At 41.6% G+C, this 16,321-nt stretch overlaps 1 protein-coding gene across 1 annotated transcript in view; it reads right to left on the reverse strand.

Moving 5' to 3' along the window:
- LOC110525255 (5'-nucleotidase domain-containing protein 3) overlaps positions 1 to 16,321 on the reverse strand; it is a 45,026-nt gene that overhangs the window by 26,260 nt on the left and 2,445 nt on the right. Inside the window, exons 3-6 of the mRNA XM_021605237.2 lie at positions 14,390 to 14,464; positions 13,570 to 13,625; positions 12,409 to 12,499; positions 11,920 to 12,057 (exon numbers count right to left, since the gene is read on the reverse strand). Of these exons, the coding sequence (XP_021460912.2) occupies positions 11,920 to 12,057; positions 12,409 to 12,499; positions 13,570 to 13,625; positions 14,390 to 14,464 (360 nt within the window). The remainder of the gene's footprint in view (positions 1 to 11,919; positions 12,058 to 12,408; positions 12,500 to 13,569; positions 13,626 to 14,389; positions 14,465 to 16,321) is intronic.

The following is a 16,321-nucleotide window of genomic DNA, read 5'->3' on the forward strand; positions in this document are numbered from 1 at the left end:
AACACCATCCCAACCGTGAAGCACAGGGGTTTCAGCATCATGTTGTGGGGGTGCTTTTCTGCAGGAGGGACTGCTGTACTTCACAAAATAGATGGCTTCATGACGAAGAAAAATTATGTGGATATATTGAAGCAACATCTCAAGACATCAGGAAGTTAAAGCTTGGTCACAAATGGGTCTTCCAAATGGACAATGATCCCAAGCATACTTCCAAAATTGAGGCAAAACGGCTTAAGGACAACAAAGTCAAGGTATTGGAGTGTCCATCACAAAGCCCTGACCTCAATCCCATAGAGGATTTGTGAACAGAACTGAAAAAGCATGTGCGAGCAAGGAGTCCTACAAACCTGACTCAGTTACACCAGCTCTGCCAGGAGGAATGGGCCAAAATTCACCCAACTTATTGTGGGAAGCTTGTGGAAGGCTACCCCAAACATTTGACCCAAGTTAAACAATTTAAAGGCAATGCTACCAAATATTAATTGAGTGTATGTAAACTTCTGACCCATTGGGAATGGGATGAAATAAATAAAAGCTTAAATAAATTATTCTCTCAACTATTATTCTGACATTTCACATTCTTAAAATAAAGCGGTGATCCTAACTGACCTAAGACAGGGAATTTTTACTAGGATTAAATGTCAGGAATTGTAAAAAATATATATATAAAAAAAAAAGTTTAAATGTAATTGGCTGAGGTGTATGTAAACTTCAGACCTCAACTGTACCTACAGTACTAAATCCATGTGTATATACAGTGGGGCAAAAAAGTATTTAGTCAGCCACCAATTGTGCAAGTTCTCCCACTTAAAAAGATGAGGCTTGTAATTTTCATCATAGGTACACTTCAACTATGACAGACAAAATGAGAGAAAAAAAATCCAGAAAATTCACATTGTAGGATTTTTTATGAATTGATTTGCAAATTATGGTGGAAAATAAGTATTTGGTCAATAACAAAAGTTTCTCAATACTTTGTTATATACCCTTTGTTGGCAATGACAGAGGTCAAACGTTTTCTGTAAGTCTTCACAATGCTTTCACACACTGTTGCTGGTATTTTGGCCCATTCCTCCATGCAGGTCTACTCTAGAGCAGTGATGTTTTGGGGCTGTTGCTGTGCAACACGGACTTTCAACTCCCTCCAAAGATTTTCTATGGGGTTGAGATCAGGAGACTGGCTAGGCCACTCCAGGACCTTTAAATGCTTCTTACGAAGCCACTCCTTCGTTGCCCGGGCGGTGTTTTTGGGATCATTGTCATGCTGAAAGACCCAGCCACGTTTCATCTTCAATGCCCTTGCTGATGGAAGGAGGTTTTCACTCAAAATCTCACTATACATGGCCCCATTCATGCTTTCCTTTACACAGATCAGTCGTCCTGGTCCCTTTGCAGAAAAACAGCCCCAAAGCATTCTTTGTCCTCCAAACACGACGAGTTGAGTTTTTACCAAAAAGTTATATTTTGGTTTCATCTGACCATATGACATTCTCCCAATCTTCTTCTGGATCATCCAAATGCTCTCTAGCAAACTTCAGACGGGCCTGGACATGTACTGGCTTAAGCAGGGGGACACGTCTGGCCATGCAGGATTTGAGTCCCTGGCGGCGTAGTGTGTTACTGATGGTAGGCTTTGTTACTTTGGTCCCAGCTCTCTGCAGGTCATTCACTAGGTCCCCCCGTGTGGTTCTGGGATTTTTGCTCACCGTTCTTGTGATCATTTTTATACTGATAAGTTCAAACAGGTGCCATTAATACAAGTAACGAGTGGAGGACAGAGGAGCCTCTTAAAGAAGAAGTTACAGGTCTGTGAGAGCCAGAAATCTTGCTTGTTTGTAGGTGACCAAATACTTATTTTCCACCATAATTTACAAATAAATTCATTAAAAATCCTACAGTGTGATTTTCTGGATTTTTTTTCTCACTTTGTCTGTCATAGTTGAAGTGTACCTATGATGAAAATGTTCTAAGTGGGAGAACTTGCACAATTGGTGGCTGACTAAATACTTTTTTGCCCCACTGTATAGAGTGCATGTTATTGTGTGTGTGTGTGTGTGTGTGTGTGTGTGTGTGTGTGTGTGTGTGTATGCATGTGTCTGTGCCAATGTTTCTGTTGCTTCACAGTCCCCACTGTTCAATAAAGTTCTCATCTGTTTTTTAAATCATATTTTACTGCTTGCGTCAACAGCAAAACACCCCCACACCGTCACAAATCCTCCTCCATGCTTCACAGTGGGAACTACACACGCAGAGATAATTCATTCACCTACTCTGCATCTCACAAAGACACGGCAGTCGGAACCAAAAATCTCAAATTTGGACTACCACCGGTCTAATGTCCATTGCTTGTGTTTCTTGGCCCAAGCAAGTTTCTTATGATTGCTGTCCTTTAATAGTGGTTTCTTTGCAGCAATTTGACCATGAAGGTCTGATTCACACAGGCTCCCCTGAACAGTTGATGGTGAGGTGTGCCTGTGGTAACTCTGGATCTTCCTTTCCTGTGGCGGTCCTCATGAGAGCCAGTTTTATCATAGCGCTTGATGATTTTTGCGATTGCACTTGAAGAAACTTTCAAAGTTCTTGAAATGTTCCGTATTGACTGACCTTCATGTCTTAAAGTAATGATGGACTGTTGTTTCTCTTTGCTTATTTGAGCTGTTCTTGCCATAATATGGACTTGGTCTTTTACCAAATAGGGCTATCTTCTGTCTACCACCCATACCTTGTCACAACAAAACTGGCATTAAGGAAAGAAATTCCACAAATTAACAAGGCACACCTGTGAATTGAAATGCATTCCAGGTGACTACATCATGAAGCTGGTTGAGAGAATGCCAAGAGTGTGCAAAGCTGTCATCAAGGCAAAGCGTGGCTACTTTGAATAATCTAAAATATATTTTAATTTCTTTCACACTTTTGGTTACAACATGATTCCATGTGTGTTATTTTATAGTTTTGATGTCTTCACTATTATTCTACAATATAGAAAATATAAAAAATAAGGAAATAAAAACCTGGAACGAGTAGGTGTATCCAAACTTTTGACTGGTAGTATAAGTATTCACACCCCTGAGTCAAAACCTTGTAGAGCATCTATGGCAGTGATTACAGCTGTGAGTATTTCTGGATAAGTCAAATCTAACACTTGGATTTGCCAATTATTATTTTCAAAATTGTTCAATTCTGTCACATTAGTTGCACATTGCTAGACAACCATTTGCAGGTCTTGCCATAGATTTTCAAGCAGATTTAAGTCAAAACTGTACTCGGACACAGGAACATTCACTGTCTTCTTGGTAAGCAACTTCAGTGTAGATTTGGACTTGTGTTTTAGGTTATTGTCCTGCTGAAAGGTGAATTCATTTCCCAGTGTCTGGTGGAAAGCAGACAATCAAATCAAACTTTGTCTCACGTGCCGAATACAACAGGTGTAGACCTTACAGTGAAATGCTTACTTACAAGCCCTTAACCAACAATAGAGTTAAGAAAATACCCCCCCCCCCCCCCCCCCCCCCCCAAAAAAAAAGGTTAGAATAACAAATAATTAAAGAGCAGCAGTAAATAACAATTGCGGGCTATATACAGGGGGCACCGGTATCGACGTAATATGTACATGCAGGTAGAGTTATTAAAGTGACTACGCATAGATAATAACAGAGTAGCAGCAGCAACATAGAAGGGGGGGGGGGGGGGGGGGACAATGCAAATAGTCTGGGTAGCCATTTGACTAGCTGTACAGGAGTCTTATGGCTTGGGGGTAGAAGCTGTTTTAGAAGCCTCTTGGAACTAGACTTGGCACTTCGGTACCGCTTGCCGTGCGATAGCAGAGAGAACAGTCTACGAATAGGGTGGTTGGAGTCTTTGACAATTTCTAGGGCCTTCCTCTGACACCGCCTGGTGTAGAGGTCCTGGTTGGCAGGAATCTTGACCCCGGTGATGTACAAGGCCGTACGCACTACCAGATGTAGTGCCTTGCGGTCGGAGGCCGAGCAGTTGCCATACCAGGCAGTGGTGCAGCCGTAAAACATTGAGGATCTGAGGAACCATGCCAAATCTTTTCAGTCTCCTGTGGGAGAACAGGTTTTGTCGTGCCCTCTTCACAACTGTCTTGGTGTGCTTGGACCATGTTAGTTTGTTGGTGATGTGGACACCAAAGAACTCAACCTGCTCCACTACAGCCCCATCGATGAGAAAGGAAGCGGGCTCGGTCCTCCTTTTCCTGTAGTCCACAATCAGGGGGAGGTTGGGGAAGGTTGTTGTCCTGGCAGGGGGAGGTTGTTGCCCTGGCACCACATGGTCAGGTCTCTGACCCTCCTCCCTATAGGCTGTCTCATTGTTGTCAGTGATCAGGCCTACCACTGTTATGTTATCAGCAAACAATGATGGTGTTGGTGTCATCCCTGGCCATGCTGTCATGAGTGAACAGGGAGTACAGGAGGGGACTGAGCATGCACCCATGAGGGGCCCCCGTGTTGAGGATCAGCGTGGCGGATGTGTTGTTGCCTACCCTTACCACCTGGGGGCAGCCCGTCAGGACATCCAGGATCCGGTTGCAGATGGAGGTGTTAAGTCCCAGGGTCCTTAGCTTAGTGATGAGCTTTGAGGGCACTATGGTGTTTAACTATGGTGTTGAACGCTGAGCTGAATAGCATTCTCACATAGGTGTTCCTTTTGTCCGGGTGTGAAAGGGCAGTGTGAAGTGCAATAGAGATTGCATCATCTGTGAATCGGTTGGGATGCTATGCAAATTGGAGTGGGTCTAGGGTTTCTGGGATAATGGTGTTGATGTGGGCCATGACCAGCCTTTCAAAGCATGGCTTTCATGGCTACAGATGTGAGTGCTATGCTATGGGTCAGTAGTCATTTAGGCAGGTTACCTTAAGAGTTATTGGGCACAGGGACTATGGTGGTCTGCTTGAAACACATTGGTATTACAGACTCGGACAGGGAGAGGTTGTCAGTAAAGACACTTGCCAGTTGGTCAGTGCATGCTCGGAGTACACATCCTGGTAATCCGTCTGGCGCTGCGGTCTTGAGAAATGTTGACCTGTTTAAAGGTCTTACTCACATCAGCTGCGGAGAGTGTGTTCACACAGTCGTCCGGAACAACCGATGCTCTCATGCATGTTTTCAGTGTTACTTGCCTCGAAGCGAGCATACAAGTTGTTTAGGTCCCTTTGTAGTCTTTAAGAGTCAGCCATGACTCTGTGAAACATAAGATATTATAGTTCATGTCCCGTTGGTAGGATATACGTGCTTTCAGTTCATCTCATTTATTTTCCAGCGATTGAACGTTAGCTAGCAGGATGGAAGGCAAAGGCAGATTAGCCACTTGTCGCCTGATCCTCACAAGGCACCCGGATATTTTTCCGCAAAATCTCAGTTTCCTCTAGGATTTGCCTGTGCTGGGCTCTTTCATTTTCTCTCTCATTTTGTTTTTGTTTTATCCTGAAAACTCCCTAGTCCTTAACGATTACAAGCATAACAAGCCTCTCCTTTCAGTTCTCTACTGCCAATGACTGGAACGAACCACAAAAATCTCTGAAACTGGAAACACTTATCTCCCTCACTAGCTTTAAGCACCAGCTGTCAGAGCAGCTCACAGATTACTGCACCTGTACATAGCCCATCTTTAATTTAGCCCAAACACCTACCTCTTCCCCTATTGTATTTATTTATTTATTTTGCTCCTTTGCACCCCATTATTTCTCTCTACTTTGCACCTTCTTCCACTGCAAATCTACCATTCCAGTGTTTTGCTTGCTATATTGTATTTACTTCGCCACCATGGCCTTTACCTCCCTTATCTCACCTCATTTGCTCACATTGTATATAGACTTATTTTTCTACTGTATGTTTGTTTTACTCCATGTGTAACTCTGTTGTTGTATGTGTTGAACTGCTTTGCTATATCTTGGCCAGGTCGCAATTGTAAATGAGAACTTGTTCTCAACTTGCCTACCTGGTTAAATAAATGTGAAATAAATAAATAAAATATCAAAACCATGATGCATCCACCACCATGCTTGAAAATATGGAGACAGTTACTCAGTTATGTGTTGTATTTGACCCAAACATAATTAAGGCTTTGCGTTTAAGCCAAAAAGTGTTTATTTTATTTTATTTAACTAGGCAAGTCAGTTAAGAACAAATTCTTATTTACAATGACGGCCTACCCCGGCCAAACCCGGACGACGCTGGGCTAATTGTGCACCGCACCTATGGGACTCTCAATCATGGCCGGTGTGATACAGCCTAGATTCGAACTCTTGTTCTGAGATGCAGTGCCTTAGACTGCTGCGCCACTCGGGAGCCCCATGTTTATTTGCAGTATTACTTTAGTGACTTGTTTAGGAATATTTGTAATCTTCTTTTCACGCTGTCATTTAAGTCATAATTGTGGAGTAACTACAATGTTGATCCATCCTCAGTTTTCTTCCTTCCCAGCCATTGAACTCTGTAGCTGTTTTAACCTATTCAACTCTGAGTGGTTGTTTTGGACCTGGTACAAGAAAATAGAAAAGTGATACAGTGCCTTGCGAAAGTATTCGGCCCCCTTGAACTTTGCGACCTTTTGCCACATTTCAGGCTTCAAACATAAAGATATAAAACTGTATTTTTTTTGTGAAGAATCAACAACAAGTGGGACACAATCATGAAGTGGAACGACATTTATTGGATATTTCAAACTTTTTTAACAAATCAAAAACTGAAAAATTGGGCGTGCAAAATTATTCAGCCCCCTTAAGTTAATACTTTGTAGCGCCACCTTTTGCTGCGATTACAGCTGTAAGTCGCTTGGGGTATGTCTCTATCAGTTTTGCACATCGAGAGACTGAAACTTTTTCCCATCCCTCCTTGCAAAACAGCTAGAGCTCAGTGAGGTTGGATGGAGAGCATTTGTGAACAGCAGTTTTCAGTTCTTTCCACAGATTCTCGATTGGATTCAGGTCTGGACTTTGACTTGGCCATTCTAACACCTGGATATGTTTATTTTTGAACCATTCCATTGTAGATTTTGCTTTATGTTTTGGATCATTGTCTTGTTGGAAGACAAATCTCCGTCCCAGTCTCAGGTCTTTTGCAGACTCCATCAGGTTCTCTTCCAGAATGGTCCTGTATTTGGCTCCATCCATCTTCCCATCAATTTTAACCATCTTCCCTGTCCCTGCTGAAGAAAAGCAGGCCCAAACCATGATGCTGCCACCACCATGTTTGACAGTGGGGATGGTGTTCAGCTGTGTTGCTTTTACGCCAAACATAACGTTTTGCATTGTTGCCAAAAAGTTCAATTTTGGTTTCATTAATCGTAAGAGTTGGTGGTTTTGACTGAGCAGTCCAATGGCCAATGCTGTTTTTGGACTATGAGACCCTCGGCTATATACTATGATGAGCCAATAACATGCATAGATTATCCATTAGGCATTGCACAAATCAGTGTCTAGGTCAGAATATAAAGTTGCTACTTCCGTCAACTCAAGTTACTCAAGTCAAGTGATTAATCGTAAGAGTTAGTTGTTTTGACTGTCAAAACAAATAACTTTGATGGAATATTCCAAATTACAATTGCAATTATTCATCACAAATGCACAATATTACTTGTATTTCAATGATTCATCCAGGCCCAAGACATAAAGTCTCCTGAAAGCTGTGTAGCAATCATTCCATTGCTGACCCATAGGATGGTAATCACATACATGATTGGCTTAATCTAGAATCATGGATACCTTTCATGTGAGTATTCACACACCAGATTTTTTTTACATACCTCAGAAGGAAGATACCTCAATATCTGGAAGCACTGTCTCATGTACAATTGTTAATGCTATCTTTGAAATTTCTAACAAAATGTTGACTTGATCGTTTCATCAAGACCTTCTCATCACAAGTTGGAACAAGTGGTCAAAATTGGGACAATGCAGCCATAAATAACATGGAACAATATTTTCATGGAGGTAAGCACTACACTTCTGATGGGTTTAAAGATTGTATTACATTATCTAATAGTGTGAAAGTAAACCCCAGCTGTTATTCTTTTCACAGGGAAGGACAATCTCCATTATGCCATGAACGTTTCATTGCTGAACAACCATGGATATTTTTCCTCTCATTTGGCTCCTGTTCCTCCAACAGTGAGCAAGATCTGCCAGCAGAGCTCACTGGAGCAGGGAGACATCCCGTCATCCTTTTGGCGCCTGACAAAGTACACTTATTTTCTTCTAAATAACACTATAGTAATGTAACGGATGTGAAACGGCTAGCTTAGTTAGCGGTGGTGCGCGCTATAAATAGCGTTTCAATCGGTGACGTCACTTGCTCTGAGATCTTGAAGTAGTAGTTCCCCTTGCTCTGCAAGGGCTGTGGCTTTTGTGGAGCGATGGGTAACGATGCTTCGTGGGTGACTGTTGTGTGCAGAGGGTCCCTGGTTCGCGCCCGGGTATGGGCGAGGGGACGGTCTAAAGTTATACTGTTACAGTAACATCTTCTGCACAAAGTTACATTTCTAATAAGATTGGTGTTAAGTGAGAACGAATCCTAAAGATGGTCCAATGGGCCTGATCTGAAGCTTCTCGTCATCTCAGTATGTTGAACCACCTGATTTCTTGCAGGCTTGAGATTCAGATCCTGCTGAACGATGTTAAGCATTCGATTAACCACATGCAGGGGACGCTGAACACCATGCAGGGGCAGTGTATTGAGTTGCAGACTGCCATGTCTAAGGTAGTGTCAGATGAGTCTCAGATACAGAATAAGTCTATGATGTTATGGTGATAATGATTGAGATGGTGATTATAATAATGGTGACGAGCGGTACCCCACCCACATTGGATCTGATTTATTCAATTCAATGCAATTCAATCTTTGAGGACTGCAACCATAGAAATGCAATTTCTTTACACTAATAAGCTATTGTCAACTTCCCGTCTATGCTTATCTTGCTCATTGCTCACTGTCAATTGCTCACTGTTACCCTATGTGTGCGTGCAACTATTATTGATTTCTCACAGAAAAATAATTTGGTTGCAAATGTACCTGGGGCCATGTAAATAATTGTTAGGCTACTCATTTTGAATCCACCGGTGGCAACTTGTGTGACCATAAAAGTCTGTGTGCGACTGGGCACAGTCAAATAATTTGGTTACTGACCTGCCCTACATCATTCAAGTCGAACTAGGAAATTCTGACATTTCTGACTCACTAACTCGTTATGGAATGATGATTTTAAGTTTCCCACTTGTGAAGTATCAGAATCAACCAGTAGGAAGCTCTACGCTAATAACGTACATTCATTTTAACTCTGAGGTTCCAAGTTTCCGATGGGATGTGAATGCGTCAATAATTGCTATGGTAATTTTGAATGTTCAGTCAGTGAGCATTATGGGTAATTATCCTACATACTTACATCAAATACTTTATGATAGCATCATCTCCTGTAGTAACATTGCCATTCCAAACACAATACATGTAAAAATGAACAAAGATAGAAAATATTGCTGAAGTGAATAAAATCAGCTCAAAATTGTAGGAGGAAATGTCCCTGCAGCAGGGAGGCTTACGGTATTATAATATATTGTAGATAACATTAATATAATTTGTGTATTTACAGTATCAGTACACATACAAATGAAAGTACAGTTCCTTGCGAAAGTATTCGGCCCCCTTGAACTTTGCGACCTTTTGCCACATTTCAGGCTTCAAACATAAAGATATAAAACTGTATATTTTTGTGAAGAATCAACAACAAGTGGGACACAATCATGAAGTGGAACAACATTTATTGGATATTTCAAACTTTTTTAACAAATCAAAAACTGAAAAATTGGGCGTGCAAAATTATTCAGCCCCCTTAAGTTAATACTTTGTAGCGCCACCTTTTGCTGCGATTACAGCTGTAAGTCGCTTGGGGTATGTCTCTATCAGTTTTGCACATCGAGAGACTGAAACTTTTTCCCATCCCTCCTTGCAAAACAGCTCGAGCTCAGTGAGGTTGGATGGAGAGCATTTGTGAACAGCAGTTTTCAGTTCTTTCCACAGATTCTCGATTGGATTCAGGTCTGGACTTTGACTTGGCCATTCTAACACCTGGATATGTTTATTTTTGAACCATTCCATTGTAGATTTTGCTTTATGTTTTGGATCATTGTCTTGTTGGAAGACAAATCTCCGTCCCAGTCTCAGGTCTTTTGCAGACTCCATCAGGTTCTCTTCCAGAATGGTCCTGTATTTGGCTCCATCCATCTTCCCATCAATTTTAACCATCTTCCCTGTCCCTGCTGAAGAAAAGCAGGCCCAAACCATGATGCTGCCACCACCATGTTTGACAGTGGGGATGGTGTGTTCAGGGTGATGAGCTGTTTTGTTTTTACGCCAAACATAACGTCTTGCATTGTTGTCAAAAAGTTCAATTTTAGTTTCATCTGACCAGAGCACCTTCTTCCACATGTTTGGTGTGTCTCCCAGGTGGCTTGTGGCAAACTTTAAACAACACTTTTTATGGATATCTTTAAGAAATGGCTTTCTTCTTGCCACTCTTCCATAAAGGCCAGATTTGTGCAATATACGACTGATTGTTGTCCTATGGACAGAGTCTCCCACCTCAGCTGTAGATCTCTGCAGTTCATCCAGAGTGATCATGGGCCTCTTGGCTGCATCTCTAATCAGTCTTCTCCTTGTATGAGCTGAAAGTTTAGAGGGATGGCCAGGTCTTGGTAGATTTGCAGTGGTCTGATACTCCTTTCATTTCAATATTATCGCTTGCACAGTGCTCCTTGGGATGTTTAAAGCTTGGGAAATCTTTTTGTATCCAAATCCGGCTTTAAACTTCTTCACAACAGTATCTCGGACCTGCCTGGTGTGTTCCTTGTTCTTCATGGTGCTCTCTGCGCTTTTAACGGACCTCTGAGACTATCACAGTGCAGGTGCATTTATACGGAGACTTGATTACACACAGGTGGATTGTATTTATCATCATTAGTCATTTAGGTCAACATTGGATCATTCAGAGATCCTCACTGAACTTCTGGAGAGAGTTTTCTGCCCGGAAAGTAAAGGGGCTGAATAATTTTGCACGCCCAATTTTTCAGTTTTTGATTTGTTAAAAAAGTTTGAAATATCCAATAAATGTCGTTCCACTTCATGATTGTGTCCCACTTGTTGTTGATTCTTCACAAAAAAATACAGTTTTATATCTTTATGTTTGAAGCCTGAAATGTGGCAAAAGGTCGCAAAGTTCAAGGGGCCCGAATACTTTCGCAAGGCACTGTATATCATTTGAAAAGCTACAGTTCTTGTCTTTTGGAAATCGAACTCAAATCTTACTGCTGGCAATGTCGTACAAATCCTTGAATGGGACAAGAAGTAAGAAATTCCCTCATCTGCCTGTGTTTATTTTAAATAACTATAGCTTCAAAGCCCTGATTGCTACGGTCATTTTAAGATGTCGGCTTGAAGATCCGTTCAGCCATTTTTGGCACAGTGACTGACTACCCAAACCAAATGCAACTGCTATCTAGTGGACGACCTGGGAATCAAACAGGGGTTATTTACATCAAAGGATAGGTAGAGCCTTCCGCTTGCTCCACACATGTACAGTAGTATATCATTCCTGTAAGATGAAAAATGAAGGTAGAAGCTCTGCACTTAAAATTCCTATGGGAATTTGCGCATGTTTAGAGCTCCACCATCAGGTAACATTTCAGACCATTTTCTGATCTTTATTTCATTTAAAACCTTTTTGAACAGTAATTGGTCTACAAGCCAATTTGAAAGGAGATTCTCCATTGAACATGATTCTAACTAGTCCAGAACTAGGCTTAACCTGTGTCTGGGAAACTGCCTCTCCCTATGAGGTTCCCCCATCGGCTGCAGTTCCAGTCCAAAGAAGGTGTCTTTGGAACACCACTGTTCTGGTCTCTTTACCTTGACGTCTTTGTAGAGGTGGACAGGCTCGTAGTCGATGTTGTGCTTCATAAAGTAGTCATTAACACAGCACAGTAGGTTCATCTCTGGAAGGGAGAAGATATCCATGAACTGTTTCATAGTGTGGCCATGGGAACTCTGTGGAGGATAGAGGGGAGATTAATAAAGATCAGATAGGACAAGACACTAGTAAAGTGAGGTGTTACTAGGATATGCAAAACAGAAGTGTATCCCTAACCTCTGCCCACAGAAGTACATTTTGTAAGCACATGTAAGATTTGCTTCTGGGTTCACTGATTACCTATAATTGGGCTCCACAGGGTAGAAATATAATACTACAGTATCATAGTGGTGAAAAAAGTTAATGACCACAATGACTGGGATAAACAGAGTGGCCTTGCTGCGAAATGTAAAAGGGTAAGTTTATCACGGTAAATTAGGCTGTTCTGTATATAGTGAATGCAGAAGGGTAGAGGAGACGAGCCCTACCTTGCCATAAAAGTCACTCATATTCTCCAGAGGAACGTGGCAGCCGTCGTACATGGCAATCACCTCCTTGTCTGGCACCGGGTGAAGACCCCTACATGTGACAAGAGAACACTTCCAGACTCATATTAAGCATCTCCAATCCAAAATCAAATCTAGAATTCGGCTTCCTATTTCGCAACAAAGCATCCTTCACTCATGGTGCCAAATATACCCTCGTAAAGCTGACTAACCTACCGATCCTTGACGATGTCGTTTACAAAATAGCCTCCAAAATTCTACTCAGCAAACTGGATGCAGTCTATCACAGTGCCATCCGTTTTGTCACCAAAGCCCCATATACCACCCACCACTGCGACCTGTACGCTCTCGTCGGCTGGCCCTCGCTACATATTCGTCGCCAGACCCACTGGCTCCAGGTCATCTATAAGTCTTTGCTAGGTAAAGCCCCTCCTTATCTCAGCTCACTGGTCACCATAACACCCAGCAGTAACAGGTATATCTCACTGGTCATCCCCAATGCCAACTTCTCCTTTGACCGCCTTTCCTTCCAGTTCTCTGCTGCCAATGACTGGAACAAATTGCAAAAAATAAAATGAAAAATGATTGGCTGAAGTTGGAGACATATCTCCCTCACTAACTTTAAGCATCAGCTATCTGAGCAGCTTACCGATCGCTGCAGCTGTACATAGCCCATCTGTAAGTAGCCCATCCAACTACCTACCTCATCCCCATATTGTTTTTATTAACTTTTTTGCTCTTTCGCAAACTAGTATTTCTACTTGCACATCAATCACTCCAGTGTTAATTTGCTTAATTGTTATTACTTCGCTACTATGGCCTATTTATTGCCTTATCTCCTTACTCCATTTGCACACACTGTATATATATTTTTTTCTATAGTGTTACTGACTGTACTTTTGCTTATGCCATTTGTAACTCTGTGTTGTTTTTTGTCGCACTGCTTTGCTTTATCTTGGCCAGGTCGCAGTTGTAAATGAGAACTTGTTCTCAACTGGCCTACCTGGTAAAATAAAAAATAAAAATACAAGTTTGTACTATCATACACTTCCAATATGCCACTCCATCCATATGTTTAAATCCAAAAGAGTGTTGAATGTAAAGGTATTGATTGTAAACTGTGATAGTGTTGATAGTACATACCTGTATACTGTTCCCAACTGGATGTAGTGAAAGGCATCTATCTTCATCAGTAATGCCTGGAACAAATAATTGATTAACACAAATTAGAAAAAGATTGGCACTTGTCAGCCAATCAGAAATGTAATATTCACACAAGCAGTGATATAAAGCCTTATAACAGCTACAGATAACTGGAAAAATAAAGGATATGCTTGGCATTGCGCATGGTGATCTTAGGCTTGTGTGGCACTGCTCGGTCATTGAAACCCATTTCATGAAGCTCCCGACGAACAGTCATTGTGCTGATGTTGCTTCCAGATAGTTTGGAACTTGGTAGTGAGTGTTGCATTCGAGGACAGATGATTTATGCGCTACGCGCTTCAGCACTCAGCTGCCCCACTCTGTGAACTTGTGTGGCCTTCCAGTTCACTGGCTGAGCTGCTGTTGCTCCTAGACGTTTCAATAACAGTAACAGCAATAACAGCACTTACAGTTGACTGAGGCAGCTCTAGCAGGGCAGAACATCTTTCTTGTTGGAAAGATGGCATCCTATGTTGAAAGTCACTGAGCTATTCAGTAAGGCCATTATACTGCCAATGTGTGTCTATGGAGATTGCATGGCTATGTGCTCACTTTTATACACCTGCCAGCAACAGGTGTGGCTGAAATAGCTGAATCCACTCATTTGAAAAGGTTGTCCACATACTTGTGTGTATATATAGTACATATTGAAAACAGGTGCTTCCACACAGGTCTGGTCCGTGAGTTAAGTAATTAACATCCCACCAGAGTCATGTATAAAAATGCCCAGTTGCCCATTATACATATCAACCATGCTCACCTTTTGGACATCATAGTGCAGTCCCCTGACAACAAAGTTTGGGATGTACTCGTACTCACGCAGGCCCTCGGGGTACTAAAGAGGAAGGAAAATAGATGTTATCAGAGCTTTGAGTGGAACACAAATGTCTCATATCAACTAATTGAGAAGTGTGCAGAGTCTACTGAAAAAGTTAACGTCAGTGTCATTCAATCATTGAAGAAAAACTCATCATAGAAGACCTTGAAAGGAATTGAAAGGCAAGAGACTCCAGAGAATTTCCCACAACTACGAAAAAATTATTTGTCAACTTGAATAGGGTGACACTGACACCAAATAGAATATCTCACTATGGAAGAAAAATTGTGAGTGTTGAATCAAATGGAGGGGGAGAATTGTCACGGTTACGAACAAGACGCGGCCTGACTGTGGTCTGTCAAGTACAACAGAATTACATAGCCTAATAAAATAGCTTTCTGTTTCTATGATTATTATGTATCTGGAGCAGATTTCATCATCACATGAAAGAGCAGAGGAAAAGCAGAGAAAAAGAAACCTGGTCGGATTTGTTAATACTGTCTTGTAAACTCCTATGATCTGGCATGCCAAGGACTAGAAGAGCTGTTTCTGTTTCTGCCTTCTTACCAACTCATATGTGACCAACCGGCTCAATTCAGTCTTACGTGGCAAAATATGAAATAGTGTTTTTATTTTATTTTTTACATTGGATAAAAGTAGAGACTCAGAGCTACACAATGGTATATCATACACTACAGTTAAGGAACAATGGGAAGGTAATTCTGCTTTGAAAGTTGATAAACTTATAACCTAACTTTTGAGAAAATGTCCTTTGAATGTTTTGGTACACCTACAGGAGAGCTCTTCTTTGTCTACACCCATTCAGCATTGTTCACACCCGCTTAAGATTTAGCCCCACCCATCTCTTTAAGGGTTGATCTGAGCGTTCTGTCCTAACAGCAGTCAAGCACCCAAGCTAACTGGCTAATGTTGGCTAGCTACTTGCAGACACAAATAAGAGAAGAGCTCACTGACCATTTAACTCGCCCTAGCAGAGCTCGTTAGGCAGTTTTTATGCTATCCAGAGCGTCGGTGACTGCAACTGTGCTGCTGGCAACAATTCAAGCTTTTTTGCCAACGTTTACTGACACCGGCCATATTCAAAGGGTGGTAAGCGTTCGTATATTCGTCAGTTATTCTGTGCTCTGGTACACTCAGATGAGAGTGCTCTGAAATTGGAGTAGATATTTGGTAAATTCACTCTGGCTAAGTCTATCAACAGTTGTTGCAGTGACATCATTAACATTCTACTTGCATAGCGGAGTCTTTTGTTAAGACATGTTGCTAGCTAGCTAAACAATGAACCATAATTCCAAATCATGACGTTACTACCCTGCATGAATCTGCAGGTAGCTAACCAACCAGGTTCAATGTTAGCTAACTAGCTAACAGTCTATAACTAGCAAAGCAAATGGCTCTGAGATACAAATAATATTGCTACACAGATCATATACGTTAGCTACCGAGCCAGCCAACTAACTTGAAATGAAAACCACTGACAAAATTAGAAACGTGTAATATCTAAAAATGTAGCCAGCTAGACTATCTTATCCATATACATGGATGGACACATCCCTCTCTGCCACGGATCCCATGGTTGCCCTTAGTTTGAAGATGTAATCCAGAGACAGGCGTTTTCTTTATCTCCTTAGCTATCATACTCTAATTCCACTGATTTCAAAACTCGGTCCTCCAGAAAGTGGAGAACAACACTTATGCAGTTCTACTGTGCAATATATGTTTTTAAAAGCCGCGTTAGACAGGATTACCCACACATGACCAGCTCAAATAGACAGAAGGGTGCTACATGGCAGGCATGTCCAGGCCACTCATTTTATCAGCCAATCATGGCTAGTGGAAAGGTTGCTAACTTTT

This window comes from Oncorhynchus mykiss, chromosome 1 (genome assembly GCF_013265735.2).
Source record: "Oncorhynchus mykiss isolate Arlee chromosome 1, USDA_OmykA_1.1, whole genome shotgun sequence".
Taxonomy (NCBI): domain Eukaryota; kingdom Metazoa; phylum Chordata; class Actinopteri; order Salmoniformes; family Salmonidae; genus Oncorhynchus; species Oncorhynchus mykiss.